A 17,009-nucleotide genomic window follows, 5' to 3' on the forward strand; every position below is an offset into this window, starting at 1 on the left:
TCATTGTTCTCGCTAGCACACCGCATGATGTTTGTCTCTAATACACAAACTATAACAACTCAAGGTCATCGCTAGCCGATAATACTCGTTTTTAAACACATGTTTGCTACGGAGGTTTCCACACTCTTTTAAATAATGTTTCGTTTTCATCTCAAACTGATGCGAGATCTCACAATCTCCCATTTTGAGGCCCAACGTTCTTATTGACACTTGTTTCTCTCTCAAATCGATGTGAGATCTCTCAGTATCATATTAGTTAGAAAGAGAAAAATACCGTAGGAAAATAAGTAAAATGATGACTATTTTCATTTTACGAAATGTTTTAGATAAAATCACGAATGCATGAAAGTCGAGTATACTATGCTCCATAAAAGATATTATGTTATATAACCATTTAATTTAATATTGAAATGTAAAGTATGAAAAGGTATTAGAAAGATAATTGGTTTATGAAAAGTAAAGTAAATATTGAACGTGAAAGCTGAAAAGGAAACGAGAATTGATTAAGTTAAATGAGAGTGAATAAAGATTAAAGGGGGTAAAAAAGGATGGATAAAAAGCCCTAACCTTTTATAATTATTAATTAGGCAACCCACTCACCCACCCTGCAAATTGCAAAGCCCCCCTCCTTTTCTTCGTACTTTAAAATTACTCTCTAAAATTACAATTTTACTGTGACTCAACATTAAAATATATTCCCTTTACGTTAAAGTGAGTTGGCGTATAATTTGGACACGTGGATGCATGGATTATGGTAATTTTAAAGTGAATTGTTGGATTAAAATGGATAATATATTATTTTAATAAAAATGAAAAGTATTTTAAAAAAATTAAAAGAAAAAGGAATTAGTAATAGGGGGGATAGGGCTGTTTAGAATTGTACCATAAATAAAGCGAACTAGAATCTTTCCTTCATTTTCATGCCCTACTCTGAGTCTATACAAATTACCCTCACAACACATTTAAAACGGTGCCGTTTTACTTATTCCTGAATTATGTCAGCTCTCTGTTCTTTTCTTTTTTAATATATTATCCATTACTAACAGTGAAAAATGAATTATTTTCTCAATATTTCAAGCTTGTAGTTTAATTCAACAAATTAATGGCTAAAATAGTATTAATTTTTTTTTAAAAAAAAAGCAAAATAGGAAAGAGTTATGGAAGCATAGAAACAGTGAAAAAAAAAATGATTGAGATACAAGGTTTGGTCAGTTTTATTGTGTGTTAGACAGGGCTGGGGACTGTTTGGTGGGTTCAAATGGGAGTGCTTTATATTGGGTTTGAGTGGCAGGGGGGTCAATCCAAAAGGCCCATGCACCAATCTTTTATCCTCTAAATTGCCTGGGCCATACCACAAATACCAATATATTCAAGCTCCAAATAATACATATATATATATACAAAAGAAAATAAAAAAGTTGTCAATAATTAAAATAATAATAATAAAAACAAACAAAGGTGTCTCACTATTGCCATCTTTTTCCCTATCCATGTCATACTATTTGGATTTGCCACTTTTTAAAAGATTACCTTTTTAACTCTCTTTTTATCCACATTTTCTCGTCAACTAAATTCTTAATATAAACCTGTTTAAGCTGCTTAAAATATTTTATCATTTTCAATTATTTTGAATCATTTATTTATAATATGTTTGTTAAAATTTATTTGTAAGAAGAAAGATTTTTTATTCAAAATAAAATTGTTTTATTTTTTGAAGAGAGAGTAGAAACGATCACTATTCCATTGAAAGTCTTCATAATATTAATAATGTATCTATTTATAAAATAATAATTAAAACACACTATTTTAGTATTATTTTGATAATGAAAAGGATACTCGACCAAAAAAGAAAAATGGAGGGGCATTGATTGAAGGGCATTTATGTCTTTTGGGACATTATTTGACCCCTTTTTCAAAACTTTGCCCAAAGGCACCAAAACACTTTAATCCTTCACCCGAAAAGCAAAACGGTCAGAACTCCCAAAAAAATATATATAAATAGAAAAAGAGAATGGCCAACATGAACAAAGTACTTTGCCATCCCTCCCTCCCTTTAATCATCACTCCTCCAAACCCCACACAAAATGTGGACCATCGCCAAGAAAAGAAAAATTAAACAACAAGTGTAGTGTAGGGGTATTCTCGTCTTTTCATATTCCTAGAAAGTTCCCATAAAAATAAATAAATAAAAATAAAATTTTGTCTTTTATTGTCTTATTGTTATTGGGCCCCATTCCAAAGTCCAGGTGGACCCCATGTAATCTCCCGAATTTCCTTCCCATCCGTACGATGTTGAAAATAAATAAAACCACTAAAATAATTACAATAATAATAAGAGCAAAAAAAAAAAAAAAAAAAAAGTAATGATAAAGTTGAATTTTTATGGGGGAAAAAAATATGTAACATGATTATGTTAAAAAGTGGATGAAACTTAGAAAGGGGGGATTTATTGGTATTGATATTGGGGTATGAGCTTATGACTTTAACTTTAAGGATAAAAAAAATAAAGAGAAGGGCTTCCTTTTTGACTGCCTCTGTCTCCTCTTTAGACCATTCTCTTTTCTTTTTTTGATTCTCTATCATTATTCAACCCACTCCTCTCCTACCATTTTCTATCTCTTCTTTCTTCTTATTACTTTCAAACCATTACATCCATCAACTTACTTCATAACCACTATCAAAACTTATATGTGAAATCTTACTTCGGTTCGAGGGGAGAACAAAATGGACTTAGCAATGTGTCAGTGAAGACGCTGGACTCTGAATGGGTGAATTGTGAGATCTCACATCGATTGAAGGGAGGAACAAAACATTGTTTATAAGAAGGGTGTATAAATCTCTTCACAACAGATGCATTTTAAAAATCTTGAAGAAAAGTTCGAAAGCGAAAGCTAAAAAAAATAATATATGATAGTGGTAAGTTTAGAGTTTAAAAATGTTGGAGCTTATGCTGTTACAAATGGTATCAAAATTAGATACATGACGGTGTGCCAACGAGAATGTTAGCTCCGAAATAAGGTGAGTTCGATTTTCGAAATGAAATGCACTTAAAACATGGTTGAGTGGTAAGTATCATTTATGACAGACACATGAAAAAGTAAAAAGAGCATTTGACAATCTCCCAAAGATCTGGTGCATTATAAGCGATATGGGAAACATATAAGGAACGTTAATTATAAATAATTGTATATTATATAATAAAATAAAATAAAATAAGCACATGTATTACTAATTATTTTGTGATCGTGAATCAAAAATTGACAATAATAACATCATTCACACACATCAAAACCACTCGTATTAATCATTTGACAATTTGTTTTTTTTTTTTTAAATAAGGAATGCTTCGTTCCCTCCAACCGATGTAATCTCACAATCCACCTTCTTTGAGGCTAACATTCTTATTGGCACACTGCCATGTATTTAGCTTTGATACTATTTGTAACAACACAAACTCCAACTAATGTGATCTCACAATCCACCTTCCTTAGAGGTCTTGCATCATCGCTGACACATCACGTGGTGCCTAACTCTTATACTATTTGTAACAGCCCAATATGATATTACAATCCATCTCCCTCGAGGGCAAGTGTCATCGCTAGTATACCGTTTGATACCTAGCTCTAATACCATGTGTAACAGTCTAAGATTACCACTAACAAATATTATCTACTTTCGTCCGTTACATATCAACTAGCACATATTGTTCGCTTTTAGCCGTTATGTATTGCTGTCAGCCTCACAGTTTTAAAACGCATCTACTAGGTGAGGTTTTCACACTCTTATATCAAATATTTCATTTTTCTCTCTAATTAATACGAGATCTCATAGGAGATTCTACAAATTTGTTTATATCAATTTTTGTTTATAATATTAAGAGGAAAAAAAGGATCACATATAGAGGTCGTATAGGGTCATGGACATCATTATAACAAAAAAACAATTGAAAATGTATGATGGCAAGGAAGGGATTGAGTTTGATAATTACAAATACAAATATTTTGGTGACATTCGATTTTCACAAAAAAAAAAAAAAAAAAAAAAAAAAAAAAAAAAAAAAAAGTCGAATTGATAAGAATTATAAAATAATAAAACAAAATAAAAATAGTAATTGAGTAAAAGGATTTTCTCATAATGAATGCAAAATTTTTCTCATAAGATGACGTTATCATTATGGAACATTGGGTTTGAATCGAATAGAATGTTTTTTCTCAAAATATTACTCTTTTTTTTTTTTTTTTTTTTAAAAAAAAAAAACACAATCAATGCCCTTTTGATTACGTTCCTCTCAACTAGATGCTTCATGTTAACAAAATTTCCTCAGAGTAGTCGAGTGATTCCCTCTTCTACGTTACTCGGGTAGATGGTACCACTCCCTACTGTACACAATGTCAAGAATCCCCCTCCATTTGGATACCCAATGTGAACCATTTACGCATGATCTTATGAATAGTGTTTTATTTTTTTTAGTAGTCTTACATTTGGAAACCATCAACGTCAAGTTGTGATACTGCATCCCTACGAACTTGAGAATCAACTGCAGACTCTTTTCATCCTAGCATAAAAAATATGAATTGTTTATTCGTTGAGCAAAGATAAGCATGTTTATTGCAATTTCACCCTTCCTCATTCTATTCGAGAGACGATCAGTGATAGAAATAGGTAACTTAGAAGAACATGTCATCTAATGCAACCAAACAATTGTGTTATGAAAATGGTTGATGCCCCGATCGTATAACTAGTAAATATCTCAATTATGTATACCTCGAACCGACAAAGAAAACTAATGGCCTAATCTGATGTGAAAAGCAAGGTAATTAGTGTTCTATCCTAAGATGATTGTTAAATAACAATTCTAACAACAATAGTGTTTGACATTGGGAGGGAGTAGTGAATATCAATATGCCAATTCGCTTGGGGTTTTCCTTAGTAGGTAGGATAAAAGCTTCAATAAATCGGTTTTTTTTTTTTTTACTTGAGAAATTTTTTAAAAAATAATTAAATGAAAACAAATTAGATAAGCTTTTTCGGGGTGTTGTTATTGATTGAATGGAATATTGAAGTAAGTAAATCCATGATAAAAATTGGAAAAGAAACATGATGGGCCTGGCCCAAAGTAATGATGGGCTTTGACTCAAACTCCATAAGGAAAGAATCTGCAACAGTCTTGAAGCCCATGTCCTGGTTTGGAGTTGGATATCAACCCAACCCAACCCAACCCAATCCAATCCCATCCAATAAATATTAAGCGGTGGCGGCTGCAGGCCGTTTGTTACGGACGAATTCAGCAAACAAACGGAAAAAGTTCAATTTGAAAAATAAATTTAATAAAAAATCTTGGTTTCTACCCTTATAAAAAAATGTTTAATCTCTCCTCTCAATTGATGTGTGATCTCACAATCTACTCTTGACCAAGGGCTAACGTCATTGCTGGGACTCAAGATCTAATACCATTTATAACAACACAAACCCACATTTAATAGATATTGTCCACTTTATCTCGATATCGTCAACCTTACTGATTTAAAACGCGTTTATTAAGAAGAGGTTTCGACATCATTAAAAGGAATATTTTGATCACCAAATCTAAAATACAAGAACTCCCATGAGAGACCAATTTGGAAACTTAGAACCAAAAATTCCCCAGAAACGAAGATGTCCAGGTTCATCCTCCCAACCAAAAAAGAGAGAATATTTACTAGGAATCTTCATTATCCCCCTTTTGTCTCTTTGGTAAGTTGGAACATTATAAATTCATATCCCATCGTACCAATTCAAAAAAATTGCAGAATCCTCCTCTGATTCCCCTTTTTGTTTCTTTTTCTCTCCCACTTTCTACCCCCTCAGCTTAATCTTCTCCTATTTCTGCTGAATTTTCATTAATCTCGCTTTGGAGCCTTCGTCTCCATCTCTAATGGCGTCCATGGCGACTGGTTTCATCAAAACCCCATCTCCATTTCATTTTATTCGGAGAACTTCCTACACCCATTTGGGCGCTCCGATTACAGTCTCCATTGCTGGCAGCTGCAAGGCGAAGAAGACCCATCTCCCGCTCCGGGTTTCGATGGGTTTGATTGAACCGGACGGCGGAAGGCTGGTGGAGCTTCTGGTTGAGGAGCCTCTGCGGGGTCTGAAGAAGAAGGAAGCCTTATCCTTGCCCGCGATCCAGCTTACGGGCGTCGACATTCAGTGGGTTCATGTGCTCAGCGAAGGATGGGCCAGTCCTCTTACTGGATTCATGAGAGAATCCGAGTTCCTCCAAACGCTTCATTTCAATTCCCTCAGACTTCCAGATGGGTCTGTGGCGAACATGTCAGTGCCCATTGTTCTCGCCATTGACGATGCCCAAAAGCACAGCATCGGGGACTCCACCAGTGTGGCTCTCATTGACGCCAAGAACAACAACCCCATTGCAATTCTGAAGGAGTAAGATTTTCTCCACTTTTGTTCTGTGTTCATTCTGGAAAATTTTATGGTTCTGATGAATCTCTCTGGCATTGGTAAACCCATTGTGTGGTTTTTAATTTTATGTTTGGATGAATCAGTATTGAGATCTACAAGCACCCTAAAGAAGAAAGGATATCAAGAACCTGGGGCACCACAGCCCCTGGGCTCCCTTATGTTGATCGTGCTATAACCAATGTTGGTAATTGGCTGATAGGAGGTGACTTAGAGGTTATAGAGCCAATCAAGTACCACGATGGCCTCGATCGATTCCGACAGTCACCTGCAGAACTGCGGGAGGAATTCACCCGGCGAAATGCAGATGCAGTGTTTGCATTCCAACTGCGAAACCCAGTACATAATGGGCATGCATTACTAATGACTGATACTCGCCGTCGACTGCTTGATATGGGATACAAGAACCCCATTTTGTTGCTTCATCCTTTGGGTGGCTACACCAAGGCCGATGATGTTCCACTTAGTTGGCGAATGAAGCAACACGAGAAGGTACCTAATTGTAAACCATCTTTCCAAGGCTTTTTGTTGATTGGATATGGAAAGATCTAAACTTCAAGAACTGGGTCTATTTTACTACCAGGTGCTGGAGGATGGTGTTCTTGATCCAGAGACAACAGTGGTCTCCATATTTCCATCTCCAATGCACTATGCTGGGCCAACAGAGGTGCAGTGGCATGCAAAGGCAAGGATCAACGCAGGAGCCAACTTTTACATTGTTGGACGCGACCCAGCTGGAATGGGACATCCTACGGAGAAAAGGGATTTGTATGATGCAGAGCATGGGAAGAAAGTGTTGAGCATGGCACCTGGACTAGAGCGGCTAAACATCCTTCCTTTCAGAGTAATAAGCTTTATTTAAAATGCCATGCCATCAACTCACTTAGATAGAGGAGTTACTAATCTATCTATTATGTTAAACATTCAGGTTGCTGCTTATGATAAAACTCAGGGCAAGATGGCCTTCTTCGACCCCTCCAGAGCTCAGGATTTCCTTTTCATATCCGGCACCAAGGTAATTGCCTGCGAATATCTATAATGATTTGTTTTATAATGAAAAACAAGAAAAAGAAAACCAATGTTTGGATGATGCAGATGAGAGGACTAGCAAAGAATAAAGAGAGCCCACCTGAAGGATTTATGTGCCCCGGTGGATGGAAGGTGCTGGTTGAATACTATGAAAGTTTGGTACCTGCTAGCCGCAATGGCAGACTTCCTGAACCTGAACCTGTTCTGGCGTAGGCTTAGGCTGTTGTGCCCGTCACATGATTTGCCTCACTTTGTAAATACAGATGCCCTCATTACATCCTTAGATTTGTACAACACAGCATATTGTCTAGAGTTTGCTTGAGATGGGTTTACCGAATGTTGTCCTTATATTATTCTGATCCTTTACAGGTTTTGTTTCAAGTAGATGAAAAGTTCATGGATAATTACAAGGTTATTCGATGTAATTGATGTACAAAAGAAATTCGGTGGATGAAAATCTTATTAACGAGGAAAAAGCAGAACAGTCCAATTATTCGATTTTTAAAGCTGTAATAGACAGGTAGAGAACTACATACCAAATTACTAAGATATTATGAACTCCGCTTCCCAATTGATGGAGTTCAGTTCAGCCACCTTGCATCAACCTAAGGATTAAAGCTCAAGAAATCTTGATCAATACAATAACATAGCAATTGCAGTTCTAGTTAGGCGACCCATTCACTTTTAAAATAGAGAATATGATGAAAAGTACATGTGGCGAATTGAATTTGTTAATGAAAAACGCAGCAAGAAGGCGCTTTACCCAAGAAATCGCAGCTCCAGTTATGTCCAGTTTGGATATACCCCTGCTTTCAGGTTGCCATTGCCCCAGCCTACAAACAATACTCAAAAACAGTATAAATTTTAGTTGCAAAAGCACAATCATGTTGACAGATCGTTCATGTGCTCATCTGAGTAGCAGACTGTTGAACTTTATGTGCTAAACAAAATCTTGAAAGCTGTAAAGCTGACGATCACCAAGTAACAGTGTCAGAGAGGAATGATAGAATTTGAACATCTCTGTTGTAGACGACTTCTAGTATTCTGGAGTCTTATTCAGCATACTTTCCCATTACTTGCATTAGATGTGCAGAAACTTGTAAAGACTACGGAGTTCAAGAGTAATCATCATGAGTTGCTCCACATTACAGCTGATAGCTACAAATCCCCAGAGGACTGCAAGGATGCTTTGGAATTGAGTTTGAACAACATTTACGATTCAGCAGATTCTACCATGGAAGATTCAGAGGAAACCAGAAATATGGATCAAGTTAACGATACAGGCCGAGATACTAATAAGGAAAATGGGAGACAAGGGAAAGGATGCCGTTTTCCTAATGGACAAAGAAAAATCAACTGATGCGGATTGTAATGGTTCAGAGCCAGACACAGATGTGGAGAAGAAAAAATGGTGATCTAATAGAGCCAAGGCCATGCCATGAATATACAATGCCAGATGCCAAAAAAGTTGATACTAAAGATAAAGAACCTGCGACCGAATTGATACGTCATAATTCTTCGTGTTTACCAACAGAAGAATCTATGCAAGTTCCTGAGAGTGAAGACAGATTCACGGATCCCAATTAAGAGAAAACATTTGGGACCTGAAACAGTCGTTGAAGACAATATTGCAACTCAATTTAAGATTTAAATGCGATCCAAGTGGAATTTAACACGATTGGATCACACTCCAGGAACAATGCAGAAGAAATTGAAATTTCTCCTGGGTTTGTAGCCAAGAACAAGAACCAGAACGAGGCTCCTGGAGAGGATTGCGAGGATCCAGATGGAGAATATTTGGAAATTTCTGAACAAGGTATGGACACTTCATATTTATCTATTGGAGATTGCAAGCATAAGAACGTGGAGATGGGAAAGACGACGGGAATTTCAACAAACAATGGACATGAAGCGGAACGACAAGAACCAGATGAAAGCCTATTTGAATCACCAGTTCCATTCCCCACATTCGGAGGAGAAAATCAAGAATCACCACGAAGAACGAGCAAGGAATGAAATTCCGACAATTCAATTGGTGATATCGAGATGCGTAAATCGTGTAGCTTCAATACAGATATGCAAAGCGAAGTAAAGACGGGAGAAACAGAGAAAAGTCGATTGCTATTCCAAATAGAGACAGTCGAAGACTCCCCAAACTTGCAGGAGATTAGCTTCACAAAGCCAATGGAGAAACGAATAGGGAAGTTGGGAAGAAGCGATTCAGAGAAACTGAGACCTTCTTTTCCAGGGCTCGCGAAAGAAAAAGAAGAATCGGGGATGGAATTAAAAGCCATGGATCAAAATAACTTAGCAGCAATGTCTCTAAGGTAGCGAAAGACTTACCACCGCCATTGCTGATTTGTAAAGGGAAGCGTAGAACCAAATCCCTAATTTTTGAGACCTGCATCTGCTGTGCTACTGCGATCAATTGAATGGATTTTATCGAGAAGATTCACAACCAGCATTCGAATTCTAAATTGTCTACTTCCCACGGCCATCTCTTCATTGGTATGAAGCCTTTTGAGAATCCGAAGCAAAACTATGACAACTTATATTCAAAGTAAACATTTTTATGCTAAGGTAACATTATAGACGGAGTGAAAAGATGATATACAATATTATTAATAAAATAAATTCATTTAAACATATAAGAGGGATTAAAGCAAGATGAACAGTAAAAAAAAATTGTTACTAAGAATAAAGAGGGGGATTACATTGATGAACAAGTGGGCTAAAAGGGGCAAAAGGTACAAATTAATAACTATGCAAGGAGCAGGAAATTAATGAAATTATATGAAAATAAATGAATTTTAGAAATCCCTTTGTTTTTCTCGGGTCCGTTGATTAAAAAAGGCTACTTGAATCTATCATCCAACGGTCATCATCATCTTGACGAATTCTTCAAAATTGACCTGACCATCACCGTCCAGATCAGCTTCTTTGATCATCTGCTCCACTTCATCATCGGTCAGCTTCTCCCCGAGGTTGATCATCACGTGCCTCAGCTGCAGTTCATTAACAAAATTAAATTAAAAAGAAAAGAAAAAAGCATCAATATTTTTTTCCAGCCGTTAGATTCTTCACACCACACAAAAGTCAACGAATAATCCCACCATTTAATTTTTTATATTACCAATCTTCTTTAATCCAGTGCGGACAGGTACATGGTACACAACGTACTACACATACGGTACACTGTACTCCCATTTCACAAATATTTTATAATTTATCACAAGAAATTTAGTTTTATTATTTATTAAATATTAAATAATATTACAACTTTTGACCAAATATAGGTATTTTTGGAGTATTTATTATATTTTTAATCAATTATAAACAAATTTGAAGTAAAAAAAAAAATGTACCTCCGTTGCTGAGATGTATCCGTTTTGATCTTTGTCGAACACTTTGAAAGCCTCTTTCAGCTCTTCTTCCGCATCAGTTTCCTGTAAAAAGAAGAGGAAAAAAAAAGTCAATATTCAAACATTTTGACTCGAAAATTCATGAAATGACAGGTCATGGGGGGTTTTGGTTCAGTACCTTGATTTTCTTGGCCATCAAATTCAGAAACTCAGCGAATTCGATTGTTCCATTGCCGTCGGCGTCGACCTCATTAATCATGTCCTGAAGCTCCTCCTCCGTCGGATTCTGATCCAACGACCGGATCACCGTCGCCAATTCCTCGATAGTAATGCAGCCTACAAAATTTCAAATTTCTGTTCAGTTTCAAAACGCTCTGTAAACGAAAAAGGAAATGGAATGAGAAAAGAGGGGCTCACCATCGCCGTCCTTGTCGAAGAGACAAAAGGCTTCCTTAAACTCCACGATCTGTTCTTCACTCAGTACTTCGGCCATGTTTTTTTTTCTTTTTCTTTCTTTCTGCCACAGAAAATTTTCTCGGGAAACAAACAGAGAGAGAGAGAGAGAGGGAAAGGGAGAAGAAACAGAGGAGGAGGGTTGGGAAAATTTGGGGAATTGCGGAATGTGAGCTGGGTTTATGTAGAATTCCGAGGCTGTGAATTGAGAAAATAATTATTTATTTTTTTATATTAGAAAAATAAAACATTCCAATTTAATAATAACAAAGCTAATATTAAGAGTCAAATTTAGGTGAAGAATTCCGTCACTCATCCCCACTTTACAAAAAGGAAATTTTTAAATAATTTGTTAATATCAAATTGCTGTTTAAAATAATATAAAACTTCCCATAAATTTATTTTTCATGATTTCTCTTTAAAATTATGTAAATTTTGTATTTTTAAAATATTGGAAGTTATAAAAGGATAAGACTATTTTTGAAAATAAAAGGACAAAATTTAATATATTAGGGTTAGTTAAAGGGTGGAGGGAAGTTGGAGGGGAAAAAATGACAGCTGTGAGGGTTGAAGGAGAGGGGGACAAATGGAAAGGCCAACGTTGAAAAAGGAGAAAACTTGTGCATTGGAAGATGTGCAGTGAGCAGCAGAATCCTTCAACCCCACCCAACACGCTGCATTGCCCTTTGCTTGCTTCCCCCCACACACATTTTCATATAAACTCCATATCTAACACATTTGATTCAATATAATATAACTATAATTCACTCAAATATTAATAATGGGTATACATTTATTTCATTGGAGGTATTACCATTTCAAATCTGGAATTGACTTGTTCAAAAAACAAATTAATTGGGAATTCAGAATTGGTTGAACCCTACGTGTACTTAATTTGGATAATCACACAAATAAAAAGAAAAGATGTATAATGAGTGTGATTCATGGAACCATAGGGATTGGAGGAGACAGATCAGGGCAGGAAGAAAATTAATCCAAAAAATTAAAAACATTAAATGAGAGTATGGCTGGAGGACGCGGTTTCTGGGTGTACGAAATTGGATAATTTGTGTGTATATATATATTTTAAATGTGAAGTGGGAGGAATTAGCACGTGTACACGTGACAGACTTTTGGGGTTTGGGTTGTGGCCGTTCAAAGTTTGGACTTTGAAGGTTCAAAAGAGGAAGACGGAAAACACACGGCGCGGTACTGGGAATTTAATCCCCAATTGACTAAAATTCAAAACCCTAAATTAATTAACATTTTTTATTGGGACGTTGACCATTTGACTTGGGCTTCAATAAATATAGGCCCAAAATAAGGCCCATAATAAGGCTACTGTGGCTGCCCAAATGCCGACACAGGCGACGGCGGCGCAACGTGTGATTTTAGGTTACTTTTGTGGGGGTACTGTTGCGTCTCATGCTTTACTCACTTTTTCATTTAATCATTTTTTTCTCACTTTTACCTCCTTCAAATCATTACCAATAATACTAATCTTTTTTTTTTTTTTTTTTGTCTTTTTAGCGTTTTAAATAAAACTACTACGCTGTCAAGCGTGCTAATAAAACCATTAACTTTATTATTACTGTTTTTTTAAACATCAACTTTATTGACTATTCAACCAAACATTCTTTTAACTATAATAAGATTACACCATGAATCATTATACCAAAGAAGAGCAATTATGAATACTATTTTTTGGGTGAATGATCCATTTTCAAATAGACAATTTTGAGTCACCTTGGCTAGAGCCGACTGGGTCGAGGCTTTAGTAGTGTGAATGAATCAATATCATATATAAAAAATGAGGGTCGATTAAGAAAGTGAATTTTAAAGGTAGTAATGGGGAGAGACAGAAGGATAGTTAGAATGATGGGTGTCTTTCCTTTCTTCTTTGTAAGACCAGAGATGAATTGTATACCTCTTTTCACAAACTGAGACCTGTAGCTGGGGGAGGAGTGGTGAGGAACAAACAAGAACACAACAAAACTATGTTTTGAATTCATATAAATTAGGATCTGGCACTAGTTTAGAACAAAATTGTAGAGAATTTATAGTTGAATGAAAGATATAATATAGTGATTCAGATATTTATTAGTTCATCACGATTCATTCAAAGCAGTAAAGCGTGGGTGGGGTTCGCTGTAATTCGGCGAACTCCCAATAGAAGTGAGACAAAGCAGACAGCCTACGAGAATCATGAAAAAGCATACAAACTTTTGTTCTTAAAACAACCACACACATCCATTTGAACAATTTCACCTTCTTTTTCCTCTTCCAACCCTCACGCACAAGAAGCCAAAATCAAGATATAAAGCCAACAAAAACCCCAGCTCCGTCGTTCTCCCCCCTTTCGCTTCCATTATTCACATCCTTCTTTTCCTTGATTTATGGGGTCCCCATGGAAATTTCTGGGTCTATCTTCTTTTCTTCTTTAATTCTCTCTTTTCTCATTCATTCCTCTGTTTTTCTCTGCAACTACTAGAATCTTAGGGTTTTGGGTCTGAGTTGTTAATTAGTCATGGCGGAGGCTGCTGTTCCCATTCCCCACCGGATTCAGTCGTTATCCGCTGTGGACGCCGTCGGAAAACATAGGTTGCTGGCGGAAATGAAGCGGCTCGAGCAAGAGGCTAGGTTTCTAGAGGTGTTGGTACTTTTTTACTTTTTTTTCTTTCTCTGTTCTGTTTTTACATGTTTGGTTGTTTCCAAGAACTTCTAATTTCAATTGAAGTTGGACATTAGTGAGATAATTTGATGGGTTTGGCTCAAAATGGTTGATTTTTGTTTCTGGGGAGGGGAGGATTTTGCTGGGACAATGATGAACAAACAGAGGAACAGAATGAAACTGGAAATCATGATGGTATTTGTCTGTTGCAGGAAGAGCTGGAGCAGCTGGAAAAATTGGACAAGGCGTCGGCATCCTGTAAAGAGTAAGTTGAATTTGGTAATGAATTTTTCATTCTTTGTTCCATGAAAAATGCCAACTTTTTTAGGGCTTTGTTTTTACATTGAATCTGAATATAATATACTACCAGGCTGTTGGGCTGTGTAGAAATGAGATCAGACCCTCTACTTCCAGAGTATGCTTCTTCTTACTCTATAAACATTTCCCGATTCATTTCCCATCTTTGAAATCATGATCTGATTCATTCTGGTTTGGTTTTTGCCAGAACTCTTGCCCCGGTGAATCCAGCTTGGGATCGATGGTTCGAAGGCCCGAAAGACTCGAATCGATGCCAATGTCGATGCAGATGCTGGATTTTGTAACCATTCTGGTTTCCACAGAGTGAATTTGAAATTGAAAGCTCCCATGAGACGATGTTTGGCAAGCTCAAGATTCACCCATTTCTCCTTAACAGAGCATTCACATTACCCATTAATGTTGGGTTTGCCAATTGGTATAGAATCCAAAAAGTACTTTCAGAATGTACATATGAAGTATTTAAAAATATTATTTTCTAAATCTTCGTGACGTTCAAGTACTGCAGCAGGTTGATGAATAGTTTTTTTCTTTTTGAAATTTTCGAAAAATAAATAATTAAACCTAATCTCTTTTGCTGCACACAATCCACGGCAATTTTAAATGTATTATAATCTTATCGATAACATTTTAAGGGCAGAAAAACAGGTAATCTTTTAACAAAATCCATATCAACCCTTACGTCTCATTTGGAATGACACTAGGCAATTCTTTTATATGGCTCCATTTTTTCAAAAAATTTAATACAACCCTTAAATCAAAATGGAATTAAACAGGATATATAAACTGCTCGACTTGTGTAAGAAGAGATAAAGGGCGAGGAGTTTAACCACAAGATTACAAGAATGAATCTTACATCTGTGAGTTTTCGTATCAACTAGTCGCTTTGCCGGTAACGTGCTGTGCAATCCATCCGAGACCATCGTATAGACCGTCTCCAGTGAGGGCAGAGCAGGCTTGAATGTGCCAGTCGTGATTCTTAATGCTGTGGAGTGAAAGAGCATCTGTGATTTCAACGGGAGTCATGGCATCCTTAAGATCCTGTTTGTTTGCAAAGACCAGCACCACAGATTGCTGAAGATCTTCATGACCGAGTAGTCTGAACAGCTCCTCCTTCATGATGGTGATTCTTGCTCTATCTGTGCTGTCTATCACAACAATCACTGCATGCGTTCCGCGGTAATATGTTGCCCATGATGTCCTAAGCCTGTCTTGCCCACCAAGATCCCATACCTAGAGAAAAAAAATTTCCAAATGGAACATGTTTAGTTGAGGGAAAAGCTCAGTTTCACCTTCCATAAGAGGAACAAAGACGGGTTTTGTGCAAAGTTTCCTATATAAATGGATTATCTAAATATCTAATTTTCCAACACGTACTCTGGTTTCTATTATCCTAATAAACCAGCCCAATTTCTGAGGAAACCACACGCAGATCACCAAACATCAACCCAATTTTACCCTTCAGAAAGACTGCAAATTGTGGGAGGTTTTGGGAAGTTCCCAGTTGAATGCTCTCACCAAATATGTCTCATAATAAGCCAGGATAAATCTCATGCTTCGGCTGGGCTTTTCACAGGACTAGACTTCCCGAAGATAAAAAAAGGGAATACGTTGCTTTATTCAAGAACTACTTTGGGACTTCACACGCAAGGTATCAGGCTTACAGACAGCACACGAATTCCCATATCTTGCCATCAAATTTTCTTTTCTAAGTCAATCTTTTGCATCAACCAAATACACAAACTCGCAATTTCACGTGACAACTAAACATCCAACTGGCCGGAGCATTCAAAGATCACAGTGCAAAACTATACAAACCAATACTCAAATAGAATGCTACAGTGAAATTGATGGAGGAGAAGAATCCCCAATGGGTGGAATATAATGAACAACAAACAGGGAGCATCCATAAAAAATAGAACAATAAGAAGGCAAAGTAGAAGTAAATTGATATAGATTGACTGAACCTCGAATCGAATGTTCTTGTACACAAGCTCTTCAACATTGCTTCCCACGGTAGGATGGGTAGTAACAACCTCTCCCAAGTGCAATTTGTAAAGAGTCGTCGTCTTTCCCGCATTATCCAACCCAACCACCACGATCTTGTATTCTTTTGCCGGAAATAACATGAACCAGAATCTCGACATGAAAGCCCCCATCGTATCCCACAGGAAAAGACCGACAAATCGCCTAAATGTCCAAACAAAGAAAAACATAAATTCCTCATCAACAACAACATAGAAGTCAAATACATGGAATTTGTTGGCGAAAACGATTAGAATCACCTAGAAATGAAAACTAGACGAGAAGACCCGGAGGGATGAAAAATTGCAGATCCAGATCAGAATTGCTTCAGAAAACAAAAAGGGCAGAAATTGAAAAGACAGTAACCGAACCTGATTAAATCGATGCGGGAAATCCAATATGGAAGAGTGAAGTGCAGGAGGTTTACAGAAGGAACCGATGTAGAAGCCAAAGAGAAAACCCTAATACGCGATTCAGAACTGAAATTTCTAGCTTCTGAAAGAAAATGATAAATTGGGGCAGCGCTAATATTCTTTCGCGCAAGTTAAATGAGCTTTAAGCGAAGGTGGTGGACAGCAAGGATCATTTGATCCATTGTGGCGGCTGACGTGTCCATCTTTGTAAGGGTAACTGCGTGTTTAGCTGGGTATAATATAATATCCACAATCGGAAACCCACTCCATTAAGTTAGTTGT

General features: G+C 36.7%; 4 protein-coding genes and 1 pseudogene across 4 annotated transcripts; 3 read left to right on the forward strand and 2 right to left on the reverse strand.

Annotated features, from left to right (window-relative positions):
• The first annotated feature begins 5,559 nt into the window (after positions 1–5,559).
• Positions 5,560–7,892, forward strand: LOC111479239 (ATP sulfurylase 1, chloroplastic-like). The gene is made up of 5 exons (XM_023123794.1): positions 5,560–6,426; positions 6,546–6,951; positions 7,043–7,303; positions 7,388–7,474; positions 7,555–7,892. Exons 1-5 carry the CDS (start codon positions 5,915–5,917, stop codon positions 7,699–7,701), a joined length of 1,413 nt encoding a protein of 470 aa, XP_022979562.1. The 5' UTR covers positions 5,560–5,914; the 3' UTR covers positions 7,702–7,892.
• A 900-nt stretch (positions 7,893–8,792) lies between these two features.
• Positions 8,793–9,920, forward strand: LOC111479261 (annotated as a pseudogene).
• A 236-nt stretch (positions 9,921–10,156) lies between these two features.
• Positions 10,157–11,463, reverse strand: LOC111479241 (calmodulin-like protein 11). The gene is made up of 4 exons (XM_023123795.1): positions 11,268–11,463; positions 11,029–11,186; positions 10,854–10,934; positions 10,157–10,493 (listed from the first exon to the last, which is right to left on the reverse strand). The coding sequence occupies exons 1-4, from the start codon at positions 11,341–11,343 to the stop codon at positions 10,356–10,358; spliced, it is 453 nt and encodes a 150-aa protein (XP_022979563.1). The 5' UTR covers positions 11,344–11,463; the 3' UTR covers positions 10,157–10,355.
• Positions 11,464–13,636: 2,173 nt separating this feature from the next.
• On the forward strand, positions 13,637–14,791 carry LOC111479574 (guanine nucleotide-binding protein subunit gamma 2-like). Its single transcript, XM_023124290.1, has 4 exons — positions 13,637–13,953; positions 14,187–14,239; positions 14,345–14,389; positions 14,480–14,791. Exons 1-4 carry the CDS (start codon positions 13,831–13,833, stop codon positions 14,574–14,576), a joined length of 318 nt encoding a protein of 105 aa, XP_022980058.1. The 5' UTR covers positions 13,637–13,830; the 3' UTR covers positions 14,577–14,791.
• A 152-nt stretch (positions 14,792–14,943) lies between these two features.
• Positions 14,944–16,911, reverse strand: LOC111479573 (ADP-ribosylation factor-like protein 5). Its single transcript, XM_023124289.1, has 3 exons — positions 16,686–16,911; positions 16,257–16,479; positions 14,944–15,522 (listed from the first exon to the last, which is right to left on the reverse strand). The coding sequence occupies exons 2-3, from the start codon at positions 16,446–16,448 to the stop codon at positions 15,163–15,165; spliced, it is 552 nt and encodes a 183-aa protein (XP_022980057.1). The 5' UTR covers positions 16,449–16,479; positions 16,686–16,911; the 3' UTR covers positions 14,944–15,162.
• Between the last annotated feature and the right edge of the window lie 98 nt (positions 16,912–17,009).

The sequence above is a fragment of the Cucurbita maxima genome, unplaced genomic scaffold (assembly GCF_002738345.1).
Source record: "Cucurbita maxima cultivar Rimu unplaced genomic scaffold, Cmax_1.0 Cma_Scf00005, whole genome shotgun sequence".
In the NCBI taxonomy this organism is placed as follows: domain Eukaryota; kingdom Viridiplantae; phylum Streptophyta; class Magnoliopsida; order Cucurbitales; family Cucurbitaceae; genus Cucurbita; species Cucurbita maxima.

Coding starts and splice junctions, on each gene's coding strand:
- LOC111479239 (XM_023123794.1), top strand. CDS start 5,915: ATGGCGTCCATGGCGACTGGTTTCATCAAAACCCCATCTCCATTTCAT. Junction 6,427..6,545: donor CCCATTGCAATTCTGAAGGA/GTAAGATTTTCT, acceptor TGGATGAATCAG/TATTGAGATCTACAAGCACC. Junction 7,475..7,554: donor TTTTCATATCCGGCACCAAG/GTAATTGCCTGC, acceptor TGGATGATGCAG/ATGAGAGGACTAGCAAAGAA.
- LOC111479241 (XM_023123795.1), bottom strand. CDS start 11,343: ATGGCCGAAGTACTGAGTGAAGAACAGATCGTGGAGTTTAAGGAAGCC. Junction 11,187..11,267: donor CTTCGACAAGGACGGCGATG/GTGAGCCCCTCT, acceptor GAAATTTTGTAG/GCTGCATTACTATCGAGGAA. Junction 10,494..10,853: donor GATACATCTCAGCAACGGAG/GTACATTTTTTT, acceptor AATGAACTGCAG/CTGAGGCACGTGATGATCAA.
- LOC111479573 (XM_023124289.1), bottom strand. CDS start 16,448: ATGGGGGCTTTCATGTCGAGATTCTGGTTCATGTTATTTCCGGCAAAA. Junction 15,523..16,256: donor ACAAGAACATTCGATTCGAG/GTTCAGTCAATC, acceptor TTTTTTCTCTAG/GTATGGGATCTTGGTGGGCA.
- LOC111479574 (XM_023124290.1), top strand. CDS start 13,831: ATGGCGGAGGCTGCTGTTCCCATTCCCCACCGGATTCAGTCGTTATCC. Junction 13,954..14,186: donor AAGAGGCTAGGTTTCTAGAG/GTGTTGGTACTT, acceptor TGTCTGTTGCAG/GAAGAGCTGGAGCAGCTGGA. Junction 14,240..14,344: donor GCGTCGGCATCCTGTAAAGA/GTAAGTTGAATT, acceptor ATATACTACCAG/GCTGTTGGGCTGTGTAGAAA.